This window comes from Leptinotarsa decemlineata, unplaced genomic scaffold (assembly GCF_025532065.1).
Source record: "Leptinotarsa decemlineata unplaced genomic scaffold, Ldec_3_MD MMD2_tig00026354_RagTag_RagTag, whole genome shotgun sequence".
NCBI lineage: Eukaryota > Metazoa > Arthropoda > Insecta > Coleoptera > Chrysomelidae > Leptinotarsa > Leptinotarsa decemlineata.
The window spans coordinates 558,742-582,833 of record NW_027412702.1 but is presented as its reverse complement, the minus strand read 5'-3'; the positions used below and the strand labels follow the sequence as shown (position 1 = coordinate 582,833).

The window sequence follows — 24,092 nt, the reverse complement described above, 5'->3', positions numbered from 1 at the left end:
CCCAGCGGGACTTTGAAAAGAGCCTTCTTCTAAAGTTCCACTACAAACGTCCTCCACATGCTTCAGCCATATCCTAGGAAAATTCTTTGATGTTTCTTTGGTTTCCATTTCAAAACATGTTAGCCAGGTAGGGGAACAACTTAGCACACCAAACATATGGATGAACAGAAAAAACAGCAGTCGCCCAGCATGTTTTGCAACAAAACCATTCCATAGACTTTGGTTCATTAAGATCAGTTAGACATGTTAACAACAGGCATCTAGATGACTATGAGAGCTTAGAAATGAGTAAAAAAAATATGTTATTCCGTTAATCAGCTGTCGCACCCCTACGAACGACAACCTCAGAAGTCGAATCTTGTGCGAGCTAAGGATTAACGAGGTCTTACCTTTTAACGTGTGATTCCTAACATAATAATGTCTATTATGAATAACGATGGTGGACCAATACCAATAGTTTACTATATAGCTTGTTGAAATCATATTTTTTTACCTGACTAGTAGATAAGGCAACATGTTAAATGAGTGCCATTTTGTTATTGGGTATGTTTCTGTTGGATGGCCTGTTTTCATGAATAAATGAATGAAAAACAACCAGTGTCTCGATGAGTTAATACAAGTTGTCCCTTCGCGTATGTTCAGCACTCATCAAGCAGTAAAATGAATCGTCCAGAAGTTTCAGATTCAATCCAAAAGAAGTTTGAGTACCTAACAGTAGCGCGGTACATTGAAAATATTTCAAATACATTCAGTAAAATTCATTATTTAACGTAAGAACCAATTCACAAAAGCATTTGTAATATTTCCCGATAATAAACTTGTTTCACAACTGTAAACGTATTCCGATATGTTTTTCGACGGTTAGTAAAACCAACGTTGAATTCTGGATAATATTTTTCTGACTCGATTAGGCAGCTCGCTAAATTAATAAAGTTTTTAAAATGTTTGTCTGACATCGGACAAAACGTCGCTTTATTTCTCTTGCGAAATGGAATAAAATGAGTAAATATGCATATTACGTTTGTTGCCTTTTGGACATAAATCAAACTGGAAAGTTATCCTTGTTCTTTCTATATTTGGAACAGTCGTATAACGAGTTGAAACCACAAAACCGGTCGAGGCTCAAATTTTTCACTATATTTCAATATGGAATTAATTTCCAATAATTTTAATGCCAAAAAAAGTTTTTTTACAATATTCACTAACATTTGTGTGATAAATTAAAAGCGGTACTGGTATATGTGATATCTGTTATATTTATTATAAAGAATACTTCAACTGTATGCCCCAAATTTACACAATGTCATCTTATTAACGAAATATGAAACCTATTCATCAGGGAGCCCATGAATGCTCATAAAAGCTGAAAATTTACCAGCCCATGGCTTCAACATGGGTAGGAAAAGATATGCTGTCATGAAGTTTGGATCATCGTGACTTAGACTATAGGTATTGGGGTGTTTCGAAAGTTTTGTCAGTTTTTATGAGTCTACTATCCCAGTGAATTTTTGTTCAATTTAATCAAGTTAAGCGCTATTTAAATCAGTGCACTTTTGCCAACGTAACACAGGTCGAATAATTTCGTCAGCATAACTATTATCTACTCGGGATCCGAGGCGGATTTGCCTGGTCCTGATTGGCAAAGATTCTACCCGTGAGAAAGTTATCGAAGTGCTTGAAAAGATTGTAGTCGGTTGGCGAGAGGTCTGAGGAGCATTGTGGATGAGGCAGACCTTCCACGCTCAATTCGTTTAATTTTCGGACGGTGATTTGTGAAACGTGCGGACGGACGCTGTCGTGGAGCAAGATCGGACCTTTTCTGTTGACCGGTACCGGCTGCAGCTGACACAATTTTCGGTACATTTCGTTAATTCTCACAATGCTGTGATGGTATGGCTCGGTTGCAGACACACCATACAGTAACCATGTTAACCATGATGAAGAAAAGAGAATTGAAACTTTCTATGTTTTTACCACTTTTATTTATAACTAATGTTGATGCAGTTTCGTCCTATAAGGACATTTTCAAACTTATACATTAAACTTACAATGGTTCATTATATTAGCCCTTATATACCACCCCTGTAGGTACTAATAGAGGTACTTGGCTTGATTGAGTACCTGAATTCACAGTTTACAATGCGGATGTACCAATTTGAAATCCGGTGAGTAAACTAAATCGATTTGATCATTTAACGCAATGTTTATGCTTGTGAATTTTCAATAATTCTAAATAATTGGGATTGTAACCCTTCCTTGCATAGTGCAAAATTTCCGTATCGTTTAGATTCGGAAATTTGTGGTTGCATGCCAAGGAATGATTTTAAAACGTCGAATCATTTTTTCCTAGTCTGGAGGACCTTTCATGTTCAGCATACCGTTTTTGGAAATTTCGACCTCATTGTCCCACATAAACACTATTACACTCCAGACACTTGAGCTTATAAACTCCAGATTTCTCCAACTTGTCTACCTTATCTTTGGCATTGAAAAGGAAATCAGATAAGCTGGCATGTGGTCTGAATGCCACTTCCACATTGTTTTTCCTTGAGAAACCCACAATTATCTCTGGTTTTTTCCCAAATATGTTAGAGTTACCTATTTCTTGATTTCTACCTGAGGGTATATTAATCTGTAAGTGAATTTACGGCTGCGTTTTCTGACTAACTTCTGGATAGTATCTGCGTAGAAACCATTATTATGACCAATTGGTCAAAAATCGCTCAACGGCATCATATAGTAATAAAATTAAATTTGGAAATCGATTAACAGCATCAATGTATAAAGTGCAAAATTCCCTATCGATCAATTTATATCACGATACAGTAGAATTAATATTTATTGGGATGGAGCTACAAAAAGCAATCATAACGGACAAAACCAATACTATAAAATCTGAATTTCATGTGTTATTTGGGTAGCTATAAGAAAATATTTTCTCAGTATCCGGAGTTTCGATAGTTTCAACACCTGGCCAGGCAAAGTTTGTTTGTACACATTATAAATTTAATGGATCTAGTTGTTACGTTAAAATGTTTCAAAATGTCTTTTTATTCCAACCAGTGTTCACCACTCCCTACTCGACAATCTCCAGAAGTCGAAACTTGTGCGAAAGGATTAACGAAGTCTCGCCTTTAATGTGCTATTCCTAGCACGGATCAGACGATACTATAAAAATCGAGTCTCTCGCAGTTAGAATGAAACCAAAGTTCACATAGTGGTTGAATTGAGTTTTCAATGTGTTTATTATACATTGTTACATTCTGTGGTCGTTGTAATCTATGGACAGGTGTTGAAACTGTCAAAGCTGTCCGGCTGCTGAGGATAGATTCAGCTTTTATTCTTTAAGGTAAATACATTCACAATTTATTGAGGTTCAAGATATCAGTACACTCGTGTTTCTTATCTGACAAAGCTACGACGATCCAAACTTCATAGTAGCCGTAAAGACAGAACAGTAGTTTTTTCGTATATTTTGGATGGTTTCCGGGTTTTGCCGTGGTCTTCTTTTGTTATAATCTCCAAACGTTTTGATTGCAACTGCGGCAGTCATCCTCAGTGGCGTGGTCAAAGTACTCTTCTTGACGTGTCAACTGTCAGTTGAGGTGTCAACTGTCATCAGCCGTAAAAGCTACATTCCTATAATAGTTACTTCATATTTTATTAAGTAGTCCGTTTCTACTAGGACGTGTTCTACAATTGCAAATATCTCGGGTTGCATGAGGCGGCATACCGCTTGTGTTCTTGTATCCTGGTGTTGATGCTGCGTTTGGTAGTTCCGATGTAAGCTGAGCCTCAGGGACAGTAAATCCTGTAAACACCGCGCGAATGTCAAAGGCTCTTTTTTGTCCTTGGCCAATCTTGGCTTGTAAATGGTTTCAATGTTGTGCCGTTCAAACAATTTTCTGATGCGGTCCGTGACTTTGTTTATGTAAGGCAAATAGACTATACCTACCACGTATGTATCATGATCAAAGTTGGAGTATTTCTGCTTCTAGGATGTAGAACATACATTCGATTTTTTGCTTATTAGCTAGATAATTGTACTGAAAAATATTTCGTTGACAAGTCAGGTGATAGGTATTTGTCTTGTAAAGTAATTACTGTAATTTAAACATTTCGTTAAAAATTGATCGAATGTGGAAATTAGGAAATAAATATTGGAAATACGGAAACACTCCATGGATCAGAAAACAAGAATTTTATTCCAAACTTTCACAGATATCTCAAGTTTTCTTCAACAACATAAAATGTAATTTTTTGTAATTTTGAGTTTTGAAATATGTTCTATATTGACCTTTGAGAATATAATGATCTGATGTTTTGTTTTTTTCATGTACCTTCTGGACCTCAACAACGCCCCATATGCAGCAGTTCGTCTGGAACGATTTTTGTGAAGACTACATTCCCACAGAACGGAAACACACTTATTACCCTTCGGTGATAACAAACGAACGTCTCTACGAAATAAAAATCTCCGATTTACCGGTCATCCCGTATTTTCCTGTTAATTCCTACTACGAATGGGCCAACTACAGATACTACGGACTACGAAGCGCCACTGCATACATTCTAGTATTCGACCTCTCAAACATAGATACTTTTCAGTATGTTCGAACTCTAAGGGAACAAATTTGTGAATCACGAAATATGCAAAACGTTCCGTTATTAGTTGTAGGTAACAAAGAGGATCTTATTGCAACTGAAGAAGGTACCAGTAACAGTTCAAAAAATGCAATCACAAATAGTAGCGACGAAAAACGTCGTGATATTGTGAACTTAGTAAAAAAACATTGGAAGTCCGGTTATATTGAATGTAGTGCAAAATATAATTGGAAAGTAGTTGCCGTTTTCAAGGAACTGATAAATATGATTGACAACTTGAGTAGCAGGGATCAAAGTCCGATGCTAGACAATATTCAAGATGCTCTAGACAGAAATAAATGTGTTGTTATTTGATTCGTTCTGAAATTGCTGTGTTTCTTTTCTGAACGTTTAATGGTCACCGGAAAATGGTAACTTCTGCTCAATAATCCCGACTTTTATCAGTTAAAAATGTGGACACCATTGAAAAACTAAATATTGCTTATTATTTTCAGTATATCAGCAGTTATTCATTGAAGTCTTGTTGAGAACATAAATCCGTAGCTGTTCCTTTGATTCGATAATTCATCGGTCTCCTATTACTTCTTTCACTTTTTCTCTTCTTATTTTGGATATTCTTTCTGAATTACCATCATCAAACATCACCTTCTCAAATATACAAAGTTATTTATCTAATATTACCGATATTACAAATATCATATTTTTAAATTCCGTTTCAAGTGTTTCTTCAAAACGTCAATAATTGCTTTGTGATCGGTGTTACGTCACATGTTCCCAAACACTGGGAAACTAATAAGGTGATATAGTTTTTCTGTAATTTTTCTAATAGAAAATGTATTCTAAATTTTGCAAAAATTGTGCGGTGCCAGTACAAGTACCTACTGCTATTAAAATAGCTGAGTATTTTTTTATATAAGTGTATTCATTCACATAGAATTCTTCACAATTCTGAATTTGAAAGAGCAAAAGTCCCCAATTCAATTCCACTTTCTGGCATGGGAAAACTTCTTGAAATCCTTTCCAAATGAAAAATGGGTGAATTCACAGAAATTTCACAGAAATCGCTTAACAACGTTAAAAAAACAATGTAGTCTTTGACAGCGTCGAATTTGTGAACAAGTGACGTCGTGCACTTTGATTGGTAATCTTGAGAGTGACTTGATTACATTTTGATTCTTCAGTAAAAATTACATTCCTTAAAAATGAATAGAGTTTTGTAAAATGTTAGCACTTCTATTAGATATGTCACCTTCCATTTCGGGGCACAATTATATCTTTATTTGAATACAGTCAACATCTCTATTCACTTTACGCACCTACGCATGTCTACAAATATTTTCATCAAAAGACATCCTGGGATTTTGTTACGGAATGATTAGCACCCCAGAAGAGCACAACAACAAACAACACAAACCATAAATGATTTCATTCGGATGTTTTTTTAGAAATACTGGATGAACACCTTTCAATATTTTCCATAAATTTTAAAAATTTTACGATTTCCAAACTTACTTGACATCTCAAATGTCAGTTCATATTTTGCGTGTATCATTATTTTCTACCGGCCTCTCAAACATACAGTTCACTATCAGCAATAATTTAAGAGTGGATCAAATACCTCAAAGGTAATATGTATTTATTATTATGTTAGCAATAATATTATTAGACAATCTTGTAATACAAAACCGAACTTTCGTTTCGATTTTGTAATATTTTTGTGAAACGTGCAAAACGTAACTGTGGTTGTGAATTATTAAGTTTATGCCAAAAACACTTTGTAGTGAAAAAAAGTAATAAATACAAAATAAATTATTTTGAGGTGTTTTACTGAAGGTAATCAAGGCACAAGGGTATTCAGCTACTCTATTCAATTCAATTCAACTGAAAATGTAGGTACTTTATTGTCGAAGAAAAAAAATTCTTATTGACAAAGCATAATTGAATTTACAGTAAATTAATTGAAGTAAAAATAAAACAATACAGGGTCTAACGCTTACATGTAGCAAGACAAGATTCTACAAAGCAGTTGAGAATTGATTTACATGTTTAAATAAAATAAACCAGTTCATTTAACCTCAAAGGTTCAGGTACTCAAAATATGTCTTCAAGATATTCTTCATGAGTACACGTTTCTTCACACGTTTTTGGAATGTTTTTAAGTCTGTAATACTTTTCATTTCAAATGGTAGATGATTGAATATCTTCAGACTCTCAAATATTATGGATTTTTTAGTTAATGTTGAAGTTGGTTTTGGCAGAGGTATATTGGCATTTTGTCGGGTGTTATATATTCTTCCGGAAGGAAAGTTATTTTTTCTTATTTGAATTAGACATACTGTTTCTAGAATTAGGATGCAGATAATTGTTAGTGTTCTACCCTTCATGAACAGTGGTCGATAGTGGTCCAAATGATTGACTCTACACAGAACCGTAGCGAAAAGAAAAACCAGGGGGAAGGGAATCCAAATTTTCCCAAGCCCACCAGCAAAATTTCACAACTTTCGAGAAAATGAAAGTTGAGGGATTAGTTACTACTATAATATATTAATTTTCTTACTTAGCTATCCAAAGATTGCCTGAATACTGATGCCCTTTAGGGTATGCACAAACAAAAATAAATTTTGGTAATTATAAAAATAATAATGGGAATTATTCTACTTTGGCCCAAGGTCCTTGTCCTTCCACCATATCCACCATGTATAGGAATATTCAATACAAATGAAAGGAAACAACACTTAAATAATATTGTGCTTATTGTTTTCTACTATTATTTTTTCTATCTTCACGGCCCGAAATTTCCCAACTTTTCCAAGTCGAAAAAACAGCAAAAAGTTGTGAATTTTGTAAAATTGTCACTTCAAAATTTATGGACTGTTCAGGACTGTTCTCTTACTTGGGAGAAATTAAACTTTTTTGAAGTTTTCAAACAACTCAGAATTTCAAAGTATGGGATCTTCACGGCCAAAAATTTACCAACTTTTTCCCAAGTCGAAAAAGCAGGGGGGGAAGCTCCCCCATCTCCCACCATGGCGACGGCCCTGGCTCTACATATATAACTGATCGTTCTTTTTCGTAGAACAAACACTGATTGCATCAGTTGCTTGCTACAGAAACACCAAAAAACGGTACCATACTTCAGATGAGACTACAACTGAAAAAATATGATGCCTTTTCTGTTACTATTCCCAACTTCTTGGTGATGACCCTGCTGACATAGCAATTAGATGCAAGTTTATTGTTGAGATATTTTATGTGTTGGATCTCAAAACGAACTTTTGTTGAAGTTAGCTAAAATAATATTTGTGGAACTTAAAATTATGACCGTATATTCAATCCCTCCATATGAAAATTTGTTTCTTGTTCGACAGAACTTAGAGAATGAAGTCACTCATATGGATGTAAACCAGGATAATACCAGAAATAAATCAAACCTTGTTCCTACAACTAATAGGTTGATGAGAACAGATAATATAGCAATTAGGCAATACAATGCATTACCAGTTGAGTTTCGTAACTTGCCACTAAGAAGATTCAAAAGCTTCTTGAAGAAAATATTAATGAAATATCTATTATGTGATATTAATCAATATGTTAATGTCGTTCAAGAAGATGTAGACACCTTTGTGATAAGCTCATGAAATTGTACATTGAACTATTATGTACTCTTTGTCGTTAACTTTACTTATGGTTTTAATCAATAACCCATATGTACTCAATTTTTATTCAATTTGTATTTTACTTTTCAACTCAATGTATTTTTTCAATCCTACTTTGGAAATTAAGTTGACGGTGGACTTATTATTTTTTTTCTCCTTGAAAATTGCAGTAGTCGGGCCCTGTCCTCGAAGCTCCAATACATTCGAGAAGGTGCGCCACCATTATCAATCAATGACCAATCCAAAAATCGTGTGTTTCAGCTAACTTTTCGTTACTCGCTTCACTCTGAGATGAAAACTCGATGATGAATATCATCTTACTATGATGACTACATCAAGCATATTAGCTTGTACCAACCGCTCACTCTCCACAACGAATTCTAGATCCCCCGTTGCATAAGGCAACACCGGTGCCTCGTCAACACCGTAGGAGTGCCGAAGGTGGTTATACGCTTTCCTCACTTGACCTGAGTTGCTTTGATAGGTCGAAGTCTTCATTAGTGAAAGAAGACCGAATTAATCGGCTTATCCTTGTGTGACAGAGTTGTGATCACCTCGCTCAGTGTTGAAAACCAAAGCAAGTTCATCGGCCGCTCGGGCAGCTCCCTTAATGAAAAATGTTTCGACCTCTACTTTTTCATGGTCCCAGCCCATACAAAAGGAAGGATCCGAACTCCTGATAACTTTACAGGTTCCAACCAAAACCATTGTGTTATGAAGGTACTCCAAACTCAAAGTCCACGACTTTTCAGTTGTTGGGGAATGTACAACCTTAGAACGGACCCATCAGGATGCAAACTCCTGTGGAAGTATATCATTTTTTGGGTCTTCACGTCGAGTTGGTACAACTCCTCTCGAGTCCACTTGACTACTCCAAAAAAGTAGAGTAGGATCGGAATGAGAAGCATGAAATGGTGTATTTCATCAGCCCCCTTCTTTTCTGCATCTCATTATGGTAATTTTCTGATGCTTTATGGAATACCCATTTGTGTTTTATGGATAATTGTAAAATTTGGGCCTCTGGAGAAAAGGATATCCATCAGTTCGTAATATTGGTGGAAGAGTAGGAACACAAATGCTATTGATATTAAAAGCAATAGACTATTTTTTAGGAATACTTGATCCACAGAAGTAAATGAGAAGCACATTTTAATACTAATACAAAGTATTGCAGTTGAAATTAAAACTCTTGAATAAATTTGAAGTATTGTCCTTAATGATTATCCACAGTTACTGCAATTCTACAATACTTTCTTTGAACACTATTAGCCACTTTTTATAGTACCCTTGAAATATAAACCAAATATAGAATGTTATTTTGATTTCACTGAAATATAATCAATTAGATCCAAAAAGAAGAGGTAGGTTGAATAAAGTCAAAATAATCTGCAATTATTCGAAGCTCATTGAATATATTTATCAAAATACAAATGTAAAAATATGTTGTATGTAGTATAAAATATATATATAAATACATATGGCACAAAAATAAGCTAATCTTATAGATGATATATAATATATGTATATAAATAGGCATAAGGTCACCACATGAAGTTAATTCTATACAATAAATTTATCAAAGTCTTTCATTAACACATAGCTCTATATAAATTCAATACTTCAATTATCAAAAGAAATTGTTTATATTCAGTCTGATGAATACTTAAAAAATTCAAAGAAAAAGCAAAAACTTGCAAGTTGATATCAGTAGATATAATTTGTTATCTATTTCTTATCATATAATTTGACACTATAATATACTGTGGCACTTATTTTGATTGTATCCTATATTGGAAATACACTTCAAAAATACACATTATAAATAAAAAGTCAACCTTTCAAAACCATACCCAAGCTGCCCTTTTTGCACCCTAACCTACTATTGAATACCCTGTATAATCAGTCAAAATGAGTAATTATTTTTCAGTTCCATAACATTCATGTGAACAGTACAATTTTTCATTTCGCAAAAGCATCTTCTTTTTCATCAATGGCTTTTTGCAAACTTTACAAGCAAAACATTCATCATTAGCATGAAAATGGACACCATTCAAATTACAACCAATTTCATCAGGTTTAATGACCCTGTTACACGAACTACATTTACTTGCTTTGCTTTGTTCAAAGCAGGGAAGGCAATATGGCATCTCATCTTCCAAGGTGTAGTCTTTTCCAGCAAGAGGCGTATCACACTCGATACAGCAAAAATGCTTCAAGTGGAATGTGGAATTCTCAGCTAGGCAATATTCTTTAGTGAATATAAGTTCATCACATGCCTTACATCTTGGAAAACCTCTGATTTTTGCATAGTCACGTAAACAGTAAATGTTATCAGACTCTTTGTTATAGAAGTACACATTGTCAGCAATGATTTGGTTACACCCAGCACATTTGAAACATCCAGTATGAAACAGTACATTGGCTCTTTCAATTGTTATGGCAAATTCTTTTTCTTCAAAGGGTCTTTTACAGTAGTGGCAGTCTGGCAACTTCATGTTGTTCAATATTTCCCTGATAATATCAGGACTATAGTCTTCATAAAAATCATTCGTTCCCTGGGTAGCTGCCTTTATTTCAGGATAACTGATGTCTTGAATGAGTCCAACATTCACTTGACTAGGATGAAGAAACGTTTCATCGACTATCAAACTACCGGGATGCATTTCAGGCAAATTTTTACCTAATTGTTTCAAATTGTTCAAAGCCTGTTTGTCAAAAGTATCAGAATTATAATCATCTAATGGTTTCCTCAAACCTCCAGAAGAGGATACATTTCTCAAATCTTCATCACTAGGTAAGGCCATATTTGAATAACTGTTTTTATTGTCAAAATTATTTTCAGAGTTTGGGTTTTGATTCTGTACCAGATTATCAACTGGTTCATTTTGATATCTCATCTGCTGCTCAGGTAAATGTTGGTTGATAGGCCTTTCAGCATTTCTCCAATTTGCTTGAATTGGTCTGAAGCCACTGGAGTTTTTGGGTGTTTCTCCCCTAGAGAAACTATTTTCGTTCTCAGGGTAGGAACCAGGTTTTCTGTAATGGCCAAATTTAAATTCACTTTCAGTATCTCCTAAATCATTTGAACTGGCATTACTTGGATCGTGGGTGCTGAAAGCTAGGTCTCTGAAATTCTTAGGAATATTTGATGGGGACTGAACATCAGAATGATTACTATAACGGCCTGGCGCATAGTTTGGTAATCTGGGAGCCATATTTTTCATATTATGAGTATTTTCATAATTTTCTTTAGCTCCAACACTTTCTGTGTTGCCTTGGGCAAACTTTTGTAATACTTCCTTATTTGGTATTATGTTAGAAGTATTCTTATTTCCAATTTGGTCATTAATTCTATACTTTCTCCCCAAAGATTCATCATATGGAACATCATTATCAAGTATACCTTTTCCTTGTCCAAAGGAACGGGGGTCTTGAGACCATTTACCTACTGCAGAATCAACAGATTTTTGATACCTATATTCCGGTGAAGCAATTTTGGAGTAGTTCTGCTCAAGAGGGTCTACATTTTCCAAAGACTGATGGTAACCAGCATTTTCTTTCTGATTTGAATTGGATTTTTGGGAAGCCTGATCTGGTAAACTACCAGTTTTTCCAAACTTAAATTCAGGTAAAACACTTTTGGGATAGTTTGATGTTAGTGGATTAACTTCACCAGAGAACAAATTATTTTCTTTACGGATATGATTTGCACTTTGTGGACTCCTACCAACTGTAGAACTGCCACTTTCTTTATACTTGAGTGCCGGTGAACTAGTTATAGCATAATTTGGATCTACAGCATCCAAATTTTCTCTGGACTCATCTCCGGTTTCTAATCCACTGGACACATTTCCTCGCAGAACTGGAAAATTACTTGAGTAGGAAGGATCCATAGAAGAAATACTCTGCACATAACTTTCTCCAGGTTTCATAGTGGTAGATGTTTTCTGGTAAGGGACAAAGGCACTGCTTCCTGAGTCAAAAATACCTGAGTTGTCTTCAGAAAGAACATTTTGCCCTGGCTGAGGTAAATTATAAGGCACATTTTGAGGTAGGAACTGACTGGGTCTACTTTTAAAATCAAAATTATTTTTCTGGAGATACTTGGGATCAATTGAAGGATCGATTACAGATTGGTTATCTCCACTCCCCTTATTTCTTTGAGGAACAAGACCACCAGAAAACTGGGCACTAGAGAGTCGAGAAATTGTGTCATTACTGTAACTTGGGTAGTTTTTGTCATTAAATTTATTCGGCACTAAAGGATCAAGGTTATATTCGGTTTGGTTCAAGGTATTAGGAACAAATTTCGGAAGATTTTTGTCATTCATGTTGAGTTTTTCTGGCTGGTTCAAAATATCATCAGGAGCAAAATAAGGAAGACTTTTGTCATTCAAAGTAATATTTTCCAAGTTCTTGATTAATTCTTGTGGTTTAAGTGAAAGGGCCTTGCTTTGCGACTGTAATTTAACAATTTCTGATAAGGGTATACCTTTAGCATAGCGACTGGCCATCATAGCTGACTCTGCAGGATTCAACATATGTAGGTTACCTTTAATTATACTTGATAAACTAACTATCTGGCCCACACCTGCACTACTTTCCTTAACGTGTGCTATATATTCATTCATTTTCTTCAATTCTTCTTCAGTAAGATCATGACAAAGGGATGGATCAATATCATGAATAGGAATTTGTTTCTGGAGGAGTTGCTTTCTATCTTGAGCTGCTTGGGAACCTTTAACTGGCAATTGTTCGGTAGACAAAGTCTTAAGATATTTATCAACAGTATCATTATGGCCTTTGGGAGCCCAATCCAAATCCAATTCATCTTTTTTACCAGGCAGCACTAGGGAAAAAAAATCATTCAAAACCAGTTTCATCAGAATTAACTTACAAATCATAAATGACTAGCATTTCATGAAAATTCTGAGTCGTTGGTCGTCTTAGGTATTCATATCACATTACTTCAATAGTGAATAGAAATCTTTTTACTTGGATTCTTACAACAAATACATGAAACTGAGTTGAAAATAATTATGTCATCAATTAATTAGGGCATGGAAATAAGACAGACATATTTTTAATCATATTTTCGAGCAGATGAAGTGTCAGGAGAAATTTATTCAGTGACTAAGAATGTGAATAATAATAAATAATAACATAAAATTTAATAAGAAACGAAATTAGACCAATTCTTGCAATCATCATTTTGATTATCCATTCAAAATCAGTCTGGATGACACAACGCTCATATTTGTTGTACTCAAAACACCCTTAACTTAAGTGAAAGCAAAATAGAAACTTACAAATTTTTTTCCTGATTTTATTTGGTTTACTGCCAACCAGTTGAAACTGTGCCCATCCATAAATATCATCATCTTGAACTTCGTGTTCTTCCTTTGGACATTTACAAAGCTTGCAACATTTTCTCCAAAAATGAAGGTCCAAGCCTGGTTTAAAATATTTAATTATTAACAAGACGTCATGTTTCTTTAATTTATATTAAATGCAGTAAAAACTCAAAGCAATAAGTCAGTCCCCAGAATGCAGAATAGTAGATATATGTTGAAATATATAATATGTAAAGGAACATCGAGATAATTCTTCAGTAACTATATTTCCTACCATTTGTATACAGGTATTCTACTCTATCTTATTTTTTATCAACAACCATCTCCTAGAATATCTCAAAATAGCTAATATCATATATAGGGGATATAATTAATATCACCAGATGGTAATATTGACTAAATACATATAATTCATGCTCTTAATGGTAATATAGTTCTAAACAAGAAAATAGTAGAATATCACAATAGTTATCAGCCCAAGTAAAATGAAAAACTAGTAGTAGGGTTAATACAAAGATTGCTGCAAACAGCCTGAAGAGTGATGAAGACTGGTTCATTCTGCTATGTTATATAACTGGCAGGTCTTCAAAAAGCCACAATGCTCTCTAGATGGCTCGGATACTTATTGACGTAGCATACTCAGAATACCAGGCTAAAGACTGAGTACTAAAAATAATATTCATTCACCATTTTCGATTCATAACTTACATGTGGTGTTCGCCGAAAAAAGGTACATAGTGTACGAAAAACAAGTTTTCGTGAAAAACGGGTTTGAAGTTTCGCAGTATATTACTACTATGTACACGCCTTCAATAGAGTGTGAGGTCTTGATATCATTGGTCTGGATATCTGTAATGTCATTCCTGCAACCTGCGATTTTCATTCTCATTGCTATAGTTATATAGCAATAGTTATTAAGTCTGCGATTGGGCTACAATGCAGGTGATTAAAGTCACTTTTTCTGAAGTAACCTTGAAGTGACCTTTTCATTTCTGGATTTTTTATATTATCAACACAAATGTTTTCTTTCAGTTTAGTAATTTTCGTGACAATTTTATCATGAATCAATAATTTTCATAAATTCTATTTTATTGAAATGAACGCGAGTGACGATTTCAAGCGAGTGTTCAAAGCAGTTAACGGGATATATGATGCTGTATATATTGAAGACAAATCTTCTGCAAGTTCTGGTTTGAATATTACATCAGGAAATTGTGAAACTGCGTATGCTGCGTTTCAGATAAATTTGATGTAGTTCTCACATCAGTATACTAGAACTTGAAGAATATGTCATACCTCTACCTTTTTTCAGCGAATGGTTCTAAACATAAGATTACCAAAAAAAGGTGTAAAAAAAATGTTTTCCCAAGTTTGACGAAGTTCTCGTGAAAGAGCATGATTTCAAGTATACCAAACCATCATTAGGTCAAAACTCATATTTTGAGACACAATTTCCTTGTTTTGGTGAACACCACATATATAGTAGGTCAACAATAAGTAAAGGAGCAGTATAATTAAATATAAATAAATATCAGATTATAGAGTATGTTACTTAATAAAATGAAAGAAAACTAAAATATATTTGGTATACATAGATATCACATTAACAAACTTACACACACATTCAATAATGATAATTAAAAATGTGGCAATTGTGCTTGGCATCGTCATACATCAATATATAAAATAAGTTGAAATCACCATTCAGAAAATTGAAACTGAAGCAAAAACAACAAGTAAAACATTATATCAATTGAAGTGTTTACTCTTGAGGAAGCTATTGTGTAGCGAAACATGTGTCGCGGTTTTTGTTAAACCCTTTATAGTGAAAATCATACAATAAAGTGTATTAATTAGTCAGAACAATATAAACTTCAGTTACCTTTCATCTCATTTTAAGGTTCCCTATTCCTAACCTAAACCAGATATTGGCTTTTTCAAATCGTAGTTCTTATTTCAATGCATTCTTTGAATCAAGACAGCTTTGAAACAACATTTATTCAACTTGTTGAAAGAATTCTTATTTACAGTTATTGTGTTTTACTTTATTCAAAACATTCACTGAATTATTACCATTGAAAATGAATTTTTTTTGGATTCCATTTTATTTTCTAGTGAATCTACTTTTCATAACAATGGCTTAGTGAACAGACATCTTCCATTATTATAGTAATGTGAATCCTCATTTTTCCACACTCTCGACCACCAGAATAGATGGTCGGTTAAATTATAAATGAAAAGGATTGATAACTGGTGTACCTGGGCATTTTTCAGCACATTTTAGACAAGGTGCACCTGCTCCTGCTTCATGTCCCAACTTTGCTTTCAACCTTCTTTCCCTTTTAGCTTCCAACTCCTGCAGCCAATTTGGAGTTTCTGGAACAACAATTTCCCCGCTCATTTCAAGGCTTCAACTACCATTAACTTCAAAAGGCAACGCCTAAATATTTCGTTTATTATGAACAGGTAGTTAATTTGCTGATGACAAATATCTCATGAAATGAGATGAGTCATAATAAAAACACATTGTTTTGATGGTTCAACTTGTGAGTTGTGATTAGAATTGTGTGACAAGTGTCACGTGTCATTATGTTTACTTAGGATGTGTTCCAAAAATAACCAGAACTGTGGTTTGATGGTTCTAAATTCGCCACTATTGTGATCCAACTGAAGAACCGGTATTAAATACGGTTTCCTGAAAGTTGTTCAATCAAACTTCAAAATGCTAACTGATGATTTTGTTGTAGTGTACGAGACAATTGGCAGATGACGGCTCAGAATTTGGATTATTTAAACGGTTGTTTGTCAAAAGGTACTTCAGTTACTTCAAAGTTTTCTTGAAATAAATCCAAAAAACCTTCTGAATTTCTGTAATTGGCGACTAAAAAAATGTCATATTTCACATACGTATATTAGTGGGATCACATGACTTTCACCGCTTTTTATAATTTATATTTTCTGAAATGAGAATTACCTATATGTCTCAGGTACATTTCACTATTAAACAGTTTCTGTGATCAACACTTGTCTCATTCAAATAACGGAAACAATGAATTATATAGGTTAAAACTGGTATATTTGGCCAATTCTGTCTGTCTGTTTAAAATCTGTTTTTCCGTTAATCAGCTGCCGCCCCCATACGAACGACAACTCTCAGAAGTGGAGAAACTTGTGCGAGCTAAGGACTAACGAGGTCTTACCTTTTAACGTGTGATTCCTAACATCAATGGACATTTAAAAAAATCTAGTTTTCTAACGTAAACCAAGTGAAAATTTGGTCAACTTTGAATAAAATAATATTTAAAGACAAATTGTTCCCGTACATCAAATTCAATTTCCTTGTCGACTAAAATTTCATTTGTCGTCCCAGATCCTTTTTTCAATCATTTGAAATTTACATTTACATAATAAGGACAAGGATCCCTTTTCACGCCAAACTGTGCATCTACTCGTAGAGAACTCAAAACTGTACTTAACTCAAAATCTTAAAGAAATATGACTTCTGTGCCTTTTTATAATCATCCCATTTGTTTTAACGAATATGGATATTGACAGACTGAAGTAAATAATAGTGAAGGTATTTTTTGAATCGTTCAATATTACTAGTTCCCTGTGATTTTCCACTTCCTCCGGTAAATCATCAGACCTTAAAAGAAATATTTGAAAAAGGTGACCAACTTTAATATTCATTTTAATCACTACAAGATCAATTAACTTGTCTGTAACACTTTCGCCAATTGATACAACCGTCTTGTTTGAAAAGTATCCATCAAAAAATATTTTTTCAGGAAACCGCTGTCAAAAATTCAGGTTAGTAACGATCAAGGTGTTGGTTATTTTTGGAACATGTTTGGGATATGTTCCAAAAATAATCAATAACCAGTATTTTTGACAGCAATTACCCAGGGCCGTCACTGAAAATATTTTTTGGTTATTTTTTCCAACTTTAAATTATCAAATCAACACACATTTGAAATAAAGTTGTAGGATTCTTGCACAACGGAGTAAGCAAAGATATATTTACGATGCAGATTGCGTTGAAGATGTTCAATTCGCGGTAGGGCGGGTTTTCCGAAATGGAGAGACCTGCGATAGATTGTGACTTCACTTCCACCGACAGTGGCGCACACAAACAAAAATATGCGAAATGTCATATATTTATGAAAACTTCCGAAATAGATGCGATATTTTGTGGATTGATTGGAACAAAACTGACCGCCTCACGACGGAAATCATAAAATTAGCCATTACCAAGAGACATATAAAGAAATACGAGAGCCTGAGTGAGAGCTGAATCCTTCACCACAGTTCAATAGACAAACAATTTTCAACCTCTCCGATTGTAAACTTTCAGACAAGTTCGGCATACCTACTCGCTAAAGGTGGAAACTTTGCTATAGCTCCAGCCGAGGTATTCCACGAAGATATCATTGCCAATGTGGAATCAAGTATTCGTATTTTGTCTAACGACATTGGTTAGGAAATCTGCATAGAAACGTCGGGAATTGTAATCCGCGCAAAACCACCCAATTCCAACACAACACGACGGGAAAGAGAGGCTCTGAAAAATCTCAATGCAGATAAGAATATTGTCTGCCGACAAAGAAATTGTCGTGATGAACACCAAGGAATATAATGAGAGAATTGTCGCCTTACTCGATCCAGGAACATACAAAAGAATCAGTCGGGATTTTGAGAAGAACGAGTTTCCTTATCCATTCGTCTAGTAGAGAACACGAAAAAGTCATACAAAAATCCGAAGCCTTTTTGCCATATATAAATGGCTTACCAAAAATCCATGAATTCGATAGGTTCACCAATTTATGAGTTGTCCAAATACTTGATAACCGTACCGCAACCGTATATAGAAAATACAGACTCATTTATTTAAAACTCGAGACAGTTCATCGAAAAGAGTAGAGATATGAAGTTAGGTCCTGGATGGTACCGCAAAATGGGCAGGCAGAACTTAAGTCTAGCGGTGGCATGGAAAATTTCGAACAACGAGCCTTAGAGCAAGCGGCTGTGAAACCATATTGCTGGGGCTACGTTATGTTTTCGACACGTTCGTGATAGATTTTCCTACAGATTTTCTACTACATCTTATCCCTTTCGACCCAAAAATCCAATTCACAATAGAACGAGAAATCCAAGGAACTCTAGCCTTCTTGGATGTTCTTGTGAACAGAAGTGAAGACGGTAAATTGGGCTACAGAGTGTACAGGAAACCAACAGACAGAGGCAATGAACATTACTGATATCTGGCTACCCATCCCTAATTATACAAAAACAAGGTCAGGTAATCCAGTTATGAGAAACTAAGCCACGCCCACCAATAATTATATAAAGCCGGGGTCAAATATCAGCATTGTAATTTCTGCGTTTGGAACAACGGAAACAACAAATCGAGCACCAACTCGAGCACTTCGATTGTTGCCTCATCACCTCCATCTACCGCAGTAGTAGACGAAACTTCAGACACAAAAACCTGCAGACCACGACAAAAAAACGGAAAATAGCGACGACACAATAATAAGGTAATTTAAATTTAAATATTAATTACAGAGAATATTCAATACACCAGAAGAAAATTTTAAGACTGAAAACTATACGTTTCTGAGAGAAAACTCCATTCTAATCACAGAACGATTTGTTTATATTATGATACCTATAAAATATGAATACTTGGCGTTCTGAAATAGAAACAGCACAAGAAAGTAATATAACATGGCTACATGAACACTAAAGGCTTCAGATGCTTGTTTCAGAAAGAGATGATTTTTTTATTGCTTTTTATTTTTCTATTCGATTCTGAAAAATAATTTTATTTCTGTAACATTCTGAAGCAGTAGCCGAAAAAAACACTGCATTTCAATGCAAGAACATTAATAATAATAAAGAACTGTAATAACTAGGTATCTAGGAAAGATCATCAATAATTTTTCATGTCTATTAATAGAGGAGCCCAAGCGGGGATTTCAGGATTCACTAAAGCGCGGCAGAATAATATACATGGGGGATACCTTGTACCCGGTTAAGTACCTCCACCAAATATGAGCCCTATATATAAGGCCGCCTGTGAGGAATAAAGGATCAGATTAGTAAAAAAAATAGATCATCAGAAATTCTGGAGCACGTCAGTGTAATGAATCTGAAGCCGGCCCTGACCGGTGTCAGCCAACGACTATGACGCATACCGCGAAAACTCCGGATGGGTCCCGAAATCCGCAGAGGGATCCGGAACGTTCGTTGACGATATAAAAACTTCGCTATTCGTCCCGAAGAGAAGTCTGTACCAAGAAAGCGATTCGAGCGGTTAACAAACGGTGAAGATAAATTAAGCGTTAGTTACTGAGTGGTGTAAATAAATTAGTTGTGATAGTGAAGTATTGTTAAAATAAATTTGTTTAAGACAGTTAATTCTTTAATTCGTTACAATTGGTGATCAGAAGTGGATTTTTAAATTAAAATTTGTGAGCGCTTGGTGGACAATTTTTGTATTACGGTGAAATTGACTATAAAACTTTCGCACTTTCGCGCAGATAGACTGGTGATTCATTGTGTTTCGCGAAGCGGACAGTACCGGACGACGGAAATATAAACTGATAGACCTTTCTCGCGAAAAATAGACTTGTGAGAATAAATAAGTATTTCGGACTCCATTAAATAAGTGGACATATTCATTTTTGAGTAAAATAGACAGTAAGAGATAAAATGTGTTCAAGAAAAGTGCGCCTAGTGGACTTGAAAGTCGCCGAATTGAAGCAAGAATTGGAGGAGAGGGAACTAGATTCTTCCGGAAAAAATCAGTACTCCAGAAGAGACTATGGGACAACTTGATTGAATCAGGAGAAGATCCCGAAACATATTTATTCGAAGTTTCTGGGGGTGATTGGAGTTCAATAATGAGCAAACTCGATGGACTTCAACAAAATTCGGTAAGTCTGGAGGAGAAGCTTCTGGAAAATTCTAAAAGTTTGGAAGATAAATTTCTAGAGAATTCGAATAGCTTGAAGGAAGAACTTCTTGAGAATGCAGAAGGCTTGAAGAAAGATCTTTGTAGTGTGGCGAGCCTACTCGAAGAAAGAATAGGAACCATTGAGACAGAGATAGACAAAATAAGGAAGGAAATGAACACAGAAGTAGAAGAAATCAAAGGCGGAGTTCAGGCAGAAATCAGCGAGATAAAGAAAACAATTAGCAGGTTGCAAAACAAAATTGTTAATTCTGCCCACCCCACAGAAACGGTTACTGAAAACTCAATTCCGGAACTGAAAGATGTCAAACTCAGTTCTGAACCAGGAAAGCTCTCCATGAAGCCGCCCCAGTTCGACGGAAAAACTCCTTGGGCAAATTACCGCCGACAATTTGAAGCTGCGGCCAGAGCGAATGGATGGAATGCAGGAGAAAAGGCGGTAGCATTAACATTGGCGTTGCGTGGAGAAGCAACGAATATCCTGCAAACCCTCACGGCCCAGGAACAGGAAGACTATGACCAACTTGTAAAACATCTTGAACTGCGGTATGGACAGGCCCACCTAGAGCACGTTTACCATTCACAGCTCAAGAACCGCTGCCAGAAATCAGGAGAATCCCTACAGGAGTTTGAAGCCGACATAGCTCGATTGGTCCGTCTGGCGTATCCTGCTACACCCGAAAATGTAATGGAGCGGTTAGCAGTTCAGGCATTCTTGGATGGACTTCGCGACCAAGAAACGAGGCAGGCCTTGACGCTAGCTCGTCCCAAACATCTTGTGGATGCACTGGCAAGAGCTCTGGAGTTTGAGGCTATAAAACAATCCTGCAAAGGCCAGAGCAAAGTTCAAACTATGGAGGAAGATGGACAGGGTTCTGCTGATATTGAGGCCACTATAAGAAAGGCGATAAAAGGAGTTTTGTCTGAAAGAAAACAAATAAGATGCCGGAACCGTGGGAAAATTGGGCATGTGCGTAGAAAATGTCCAAGCATTCAAAAAACCAACACCAAATCAAAAAAACAAGAGAGGGACCATGAGAAGGTGCAATCGTCAGCCTGTATCCAGCAAGCCCCCGTAATAAACGCAGATGCTCTATCACGGAGACCTTGCCCCGATGACTGCTCACATTGTCGACGAGCAGAAGAGAAGGAAGTAGCTATTTGTAGAACTACAGCTGTAGACGACAACTGGGAGGATGATAAGATCAAGGAAGACCAAGAGAAAGACCCAGATCTTGGTTTAGTCATCGGATGGAAGAAAAGTAATCGAAGACCATCGTGGCAGGAGGTAGCAGGTTATTCGCCAGTGATCAAGTCCTACTGGGCACAATGGAACTCACTTACTTTGGAAAACGGGGTTCTGAAGCGGGTGTTGGAGTCTGAAGACGGTGCAGAAGAAAGGCACCAGACCGTGGTACCCAGGAGCAGACGACGGGAGGTGCTCAAAGAAATCCATGATGGAGTCACTGGAGGACATCTGGGAGTAACGAAGACCCTCCAGAAAGTAAGACAACGGTTTTACTGGGTTAATTGTCAAGCCGACGTCAAGGACTGGTGCAGAAAGTGTGCTGTATGCGCTGCCAGTAACGGACCTAGGATACGACCGAAAGCTCCAATGCGCCAGTATAACGTGGGTAGTCCTTTCGAGAGAATCGCCATCGATATCGCCGGCCCGTTCCCAGAGTCCCACCATGGGAACATTACATCCTGGTAGCCATAGACTACTTCAGCAAGTGGGCAGAAGCCTATGCCCTGCCCAACCAGGAAGCCTTTAACGTCGCTGACGTCGGACCAGGGCAGAAATTTTGAGTCCAACCTGTTCCAAGAAATATGTAAATTGTTGGACATTCGAAAGACCAGAACCACAGCCTTACATCCACAGTCCGATGGAATGGTGGAACGAATGAATAGGACTATAAACTGCCACTTGTCCAAGGTAGTCTCTGACCATCATAGAGACTGGGACCAATACCTCCACCTGTTCCTGCAGGCTTATCGTTTGGCAGTGCACGAGTCAACCGGCCAAACCCCTGCCAGTATTATAATGGGACGAGAGCTGCGGCTTCCTTGCGACCTAAAATTTGGGATGCCTCCAGAACAAGACACTGCGGGGGAAGACTATGTCAGCAAGCTTCGGCAGAGAATGGACGACATTCATGAACGAGTCCGTCTGAACATCCGGAGTGCCAGCGATAGAATGAAGGAGGCCTATGACATCAAGGCGAATGCTGGAGGATTCGAAATCGGCGACCTAGTTTGGCTGTACAATCCTAAGCGCCGCCGTGGTTTATCACCGAAGTTGCGGAACTCGTGGGAAGGTCCGTACAAAATCATGAAAAAGATTAATGACCTCGTCTACCGAATCCATAAGCCACCTCGAGGAAAGCCTAGGGTCGTCCATTTTAATAGACTGGCTCCTTATGCTGGAAATCACGACCAAGTTCGCGCCCTCAGACCACCAGAGGATGAAATGACGTTCCAGCAATTCATGTCCTTATACTCGAACGGACAGAAGGTCGTACATGGGGTAACTCGAGAAGATCCACGAGACCTTTTCAAGGTTCCAGTTGATTACGCCCTAGCTCACTGCGTAGCAGAGGATCTCCAAATGTCCAAGGGCATCGCTGTGGTATTCAACAAGAAATTCGGCCAGCTTCAAACATTACGAGAACAGAATCCAGAAGTCGGAGGAGTGCTACAGTTGAAAAAGGGTCAGAGAAACATCTTCTACTTGGTGACCAAAAATCATTCTCGAGACAAACCATCCTATGAAGACGTCTGGAGGAGTCTTACTAGACTGAAGGAGACGATGCTCGACCAGAATCTCGTGGAGTTGGCAATCCCGAAATTAGCCTCTGGGCTCGACAGGCTGGACTGGAGAATTGTGAGAAGCATGTTGGAAACGATCTTCAGATCCAGCGGCATCCAGATTTTGGTGTGTGGTAACCATTTTCCACGACCGAGCATAAAGACTGTGGAGTGTTACTTCCATCGAACTTCACAGTGCAAATATGGAGAGTTCTGCAGGTATCGACACACGCCAAGGATGACATTTCGGGGCGAAACGTCTTTAAGGAGGGGCAATGTAATGAATCTGAAGCCGGCCCTGACCGGTGTCAGCCAACGCATGACGCATACCGCGAAAACTCCGGATGGGTCCCGAAATTCGCAGAGGGATCCGGAACGTTCGTTGACGATATAAAAACGTCGCTATTCGTCTCGAAGAGAAGTCTGTACCAAGAAAGCGATTCGAGCGGTTAACAAACGGTGAAGATAAATTAAGCGTTAGTTACTGAGTGATGTAAATAAATTAGTTGTGATAGTGAAGTATTGTTAAAATAAATTTGTTTAAGACAGTTAATTCTTTAATTCGTTACATCAGATTGAGGTAGGGTGAGTTAATTACCTGCTAAAAAGTGTAAATTCCAGTAATCTGACAATTTGAGAGTGACGTAAAGAAACGGGAGGGCAGCAAAGTTGTAAAAAAATTACGTCAATTCG

The 24,092-nt window shown here is 36.6% G+C and overlaps 2 protein-coding genes across 2 annotated transcripts in view; one reads left to right on the top strand and one right to left on the bottom strand.

The window, feature by feature from the left end:
• LOC111507642 (ras-like protein family member 10B) overlaps positions 1-6,419 on the top strand; it is a gene marked incomplete at its 5' end in the record, with an annotated part of 144,680 nt that extends 138,261 nt beyond the window's left edge. The window contains one exon of the mRNA XM_074184027.1: positions 4,372-6,419. Within this exon, the coding sequence (XP_074040128.1) occupies positions 4,372-4,959 (588 nt within the window). The remainder of the gene's footprint in view (positions 1-4,371) is intronic.
• A 3,229-nt stretch (positions 6,420-9,648) lies between these two features.
• On the bottom strand, positions 9,649-16,185 carry Tes (testin LIM domain protein). Its single transcript, XM_023162986.2, has 3 exons — positions 15,875-16,185; positions 13,571-13,714; positions 9,649-13,110 (listed from the first exon to the last, which is right to left on the bottom strand). Exons 1-3 carry the CDS (start codon positions 16,014-16,016, stop codon positions 10,178-10,180), a joined length of 3,219 nt encoding a protein of 1,072 aa, XP_023018754.2. The 5' UTR covers positions 16,017-16,185; the 3' UTR covers positions 9,649-10,177.
• Positions 16,186-24,092: the final 7,907 nt, after the last annotated feature.